The 4,533-nt window shown below is 29.5% G+C and overlaps 1 protein-coding gene across 1 annotated transcript; it reads left to right on the forward strand.

Moving 5' to 3' along the window:
* The first annotated feature begins 916 nt into the window (after nt 1-916).
* Nucleotides 917-1,539, forward strand: LOC117180314. The gene is made up of 3 exons (XM_033372754.1): nt 917-1,000; nt 1,136-1,226; nt 1,315-1,539. Exons 1-3 carry the CDS (start codon nt 951-953, stop codon nt 1,537-1,539), a joined length of 366 nt encoding a protein of 121 aa, XP_033228645.1. The 5' UTR covers nt 917-950.
* Nucleotides 1,540-4,533: the final 2,994 nt, after the last annotated feature.

Genomic DNA, 4,533 nt, shown 5'->3' on the forward strand with positions numbered 1-4,533 from the left:
TTCTGTTGGATAACGTCAAAGAAAATTTTCAAGCAATTAAAAATAATTCCGCAGACGAAGAAAAAATTCTGATACAAGCGGCTGAGGAAGGAAGAATTGTCGCTTTTTTTTATTCTTGTAATGGCTAGTTTATTGACCTCTAAAACTTTCTACCTGCCTAAATGTTTCTCTATAAATCATTATTTTATTTCAAAATTTATTTAAATTGTAAGATTGAATTAGATTATTCATCCGAATTCATTTTAAATTATGAGTACTTTAATTTCAAAGAAGTTCATTTTTGTAAGACCTAAACAAACTTTTTAAAGTGTGTATTAATTTAAAGTAGATAAGTTCAAATTTTCTTTGTGAATTATGCCGGGGCTTACAATTTTTTTAGGTCTGGATAAATAAAATAATGAACAGGTTAGGCAGATTTTAACTCAAGATTTCTGTTATTAATAATTATCGACATTTCGAGTTGGCAGCATGAATCTTGGATTATAAATATCTAAGCCTTTATACTTAAAATACTTTTTTAAAAATAATTTACAGTTTTAATTGCTTTTTCAACATTGGCTTACTGTCTGGTTTCATTAGTACCAATTGGTTTGGATTTTATTATGCCACTGAACGAATCTCGAACAAGGAATTATGTATATGATGTGAATTACATTATTATTGATAAGGAGGAGCATTATTGGTTAATTATCATCCACTCAACTATCGCAGGAATCTACTGTATTGCTAATATAGCTGCATTTGATATAATGTTGTATATTTTTATAAAACATATCAACGGACTCTTCCTGGTTTTAGCGTAATAAAAATTATGCATGCGTCTCTTTAAAATTTAAATTAGATTTTAAAATTCGATTCTAATTTTAGTTTAAATATACAGACATCGACTGAAACATATTTCAAAAAAAAGTGATAACGATAAAACGTATCCTGAAAACTTTTATGTGGGAATGACAAGTGAAATTGTATCTAGCTTGAAGTTATACAGTGGTATAATTGTGTTCGTACTTATACAAATAACATTTTAAAAACAATTAACAAATCAGTATCAAAATAATTATTCTGCACTTTTAAACTAAATAATACTACACTGCCGTTTATTGAAATACAAATTCTTTGAAATTATTCTGTTTAGGTTCGTTAACGACGTCGAATCATGTTTCGCGACTTGTTTAACTTTTACAATGGGAGTTTCGGCCATGATTTTGTGCTTTCAAGGAGTGATGGTAAGTTATTCACAATATTATTTATTACTCTATTAATCATTAATAATATGGATAATGATATAATACTGTATATACTATTTTCACACAGATAGTAGCAAGAATTGATGAACTTGATTTCTTCATGCGATTCGCGACGAATTTTTTGGCTCAAGCTGTTCGTCTTTTTTACAACTGTTATACTGGACAACTGCTAATGAATTCTAGTGAAGTTGTTTCGAATTACATGTTAGTAATTTTGGTAACAATTCTAAAATTAAATTATTTCTCCGTCGAGATTAGGTTTGATAAAACTATTAACAAAGGGTGGTTTTAAAACAAGTCTCTGTTCATCTAATTCGACCCTGGCGAAAGTTTAGGATAGGAATTCATTCTGAGCCAACGAGAACTATTCTGAATCATTCCGATATCTGTATCTGAGTCAATGCGAATCAATCCGAACCAATCTAAAACGAGTTTTAAATCTCGTGTGTTGAAAAACGCATGAAAGTTTATCCACCTCAATCCGATACTTCTATCCGCATGAATCTGAACGAAGCCGAGGTAAATTTCTAATCCGAATTATTCAGAATCAATGCGGACTCGGATTGATTTTCAATTCGAATGAACCAGTGTTCGGATTGAATATTCGCTTAACATCAGTCCGCGTCCGAATTGATTATGATTGATTCGGATTGGATATTTACCTACGCTTAGTTCAGATTTGTTTGGATAGAAGTCTCGGATAGAATCGGATTAATCTTCAAGCGTTTTTCAACAGACGAAATTCAACACCTTTTTCGGTTTGGTTCGAATAAATTTGCATTGGCTCGGACAAAGATATCGGAATGATTCGAGATGTTATGATTGGCTCGGAATGAATTCTTATCAGAAACTTTCGTCAGGGCACTTTATTACGGAGTTAATATCGAAGGAAGGGATGTGGGAGGTGGAAAGCCGAGAATCGGGCGTAGACAGAATAAAACTAACGGATGAAAAAAGGCAATTGTAACTTTAATGCCACATACATGGTGGCCCATAAGCCCGTGGCTTGGCCGGGGGGAATGCGAGCTGCGGTAGAATACCCTGAGTGCGGTAGACACTCTTCGTGGGCGGCTAGCCGCTAGAGTGCTAGAGCTAGACGATCCAGAGGTTTGTTGGTAGATGGCTGGTTCGGCGTCGTAGACTCCGCGGCCCCGGGAATGGCACTCGTGTGCACCGAAAAAATAGCATCAGACGGAAGAGCAGAGCGAGATTGGCCCGGAGGCCACAGCTGCCAGATCGTTGATGGAGTTTTCTCCCATCATACCCACAGTTTGGGAGACAGAGCTGCCAGATCGAGCCTGAAATTTACCCCCACCAGACCTACCGTTTGGAAGCCGCAAAACAGAAGGTGCATGATTACCACTGTGACTTCGTGTGTAAGCCGAAAATGCACGATTTGACTTCGGTTCCCTGCTGTACGATGATTGTCGATCTGAAAGCTTCGGAAGACTTCGATGGTCTTCTATTTATATCTCGATCCCCATTTGAAAGAAATGGAAGAAATTGGCGAATTTAATGTTTCGCGTGATTCTTCATTTCATGCATGAGTCGATTTTGAGGTTATGTTTTTCAGGTGTATATAGTATGAATATTATTACTGCTATATATATTATTAATGTTAATATTATAATTATAAAATATAAAATTAATTTTAATTAATAGTTGACTAACCTTTAATAGAAATGGTTAAACTTTAACTAAAACAATTAGTTTTCTGCAAAAAAAATTTGAATAAGAAGATGAATTTTCTTGTAGTTAAAAGAAATTAATTTTTAAACCAAAACAAACAAAAAAATTCTGAAAAATAGTTTAATTTTCAGAAAAGAAATTTTTCAACTAATTTGATAAATTGTCAACCAAAAAAAACAACTAAATTTTTAACAAAGCACTTCCTTTTTCAACCAGAAAAATTGATAAAAATAGTTGGAATTCTTTGAAAGTGATTTAAATTATTGAAATCAATTGAAAATTCCTTAGAATCTAGTAAAATGTCCTAAGATGTATCAAATCCTTTAAAATTTCATAATAAATTACTGTAATAAATTGAAAATTCCTTAAAACCTTTTAAAATACTCTCAAATATTTCGAAACCTTTAAAATATTTTGTAAAATCTTGACATCTTTTTAAGATTTTTAAGGTAATTTGGAGTTTTTTTAAACAACCTTGATATAATTATTAAAATTCTTTGAAATTCCTTTAATTTTTAAAAATGAATTAAAAATTCAGTGAAATCTTTTTAAACATCCTCAAATATTCAAAATCCTTAAAAATCTGTTGAAATATTTTAGATTTTTTTAAAGCTCTTGAAAATTCCTTGAAATTTAAAAAATACCCTGAAATATTTCAAATCCTTTAAGATCTCATATTAAATTACTGTGATCAATCAAAAATTCTTTGGAACATTTTTAAATACCCTCAAGTATTTTGAAACCTTCAAAATCTTTTCAAACACCTTCACACCTTTTAAAGATTTCTAAATTCCTTTGGAATTTTTCTTAAATAACTCTTCTAAAATTGTTAAAATTCTTTGAAATTCCTTGAAATTATAAAAATAAATTGAAAATTACTTGCCATCTTTTAAAACATTCACAAATATTAAAAATCTTTTGAAATTTCTTGACATTTTTTAAGCTTTTGAAAATTCCTCGAAATTTTGAAAATTCCCTGAAATGTTTGTAGATTAGAGTTTTGAAGATGGAATCAATAAAAATTCAAAGCTTTCGAAATTTTACTTTCAAGAATTTTCAACTATTCCATAAGAATAATTTTCAACTCGATGGGATACAAGTCTTTACATTTAAAATTGTAAACTTGGAAGTTTATTTATAAAAAATTAATGATAATAAATAAATTAAATGCGTTCAAAATTTAAATGTATGTTTTTCAATTGGACAATCTCTAAATGAAATTATTTCAGACTGAAATTTAGAAAATTTTTAAACATTAAAAATTTAACTGTTTGTAGATTAGTGAAACTATTAAATTAAAGTTTTAATAGAAATTACTCGAGTTAAAATTTAACTATTCCTGCAATTTAAAATAATTGTAGCTATTTTTTCAATTTTTCTGTTATTTCATATCCTTTAAAATCTCATACTAAAATATTAAAATCATTTAAAAATTACTTTAAGTCTATTAAAATATGCTAAAATATTGAAATTCCTTTAAATTATAAAAATTAATAAAAAATTCATTAAAATATTTTCAAACATTCTAAAATATTTAAAATCCTTTTAAATCTTTTGAAATCTGTTAAAAATTCCTTGAAAATTTAAAAATACTCTA

This window comes from Belonocnema kinseyi, chromosome 1, assembly GCF_010883055.1.
Source record: "Belonocnema kinseyi isolate 2016_QV_RU_SX_M_011 chromosome 1, B_treatae_v1, whole genome shotgun sequence".
Lineage (NCBI taxonomy): Eukaryota > Metazoa > Arthropoda > Insecta > Hymenoptera > Cynipidae > Belonocnema > Belonocnema kinseyi.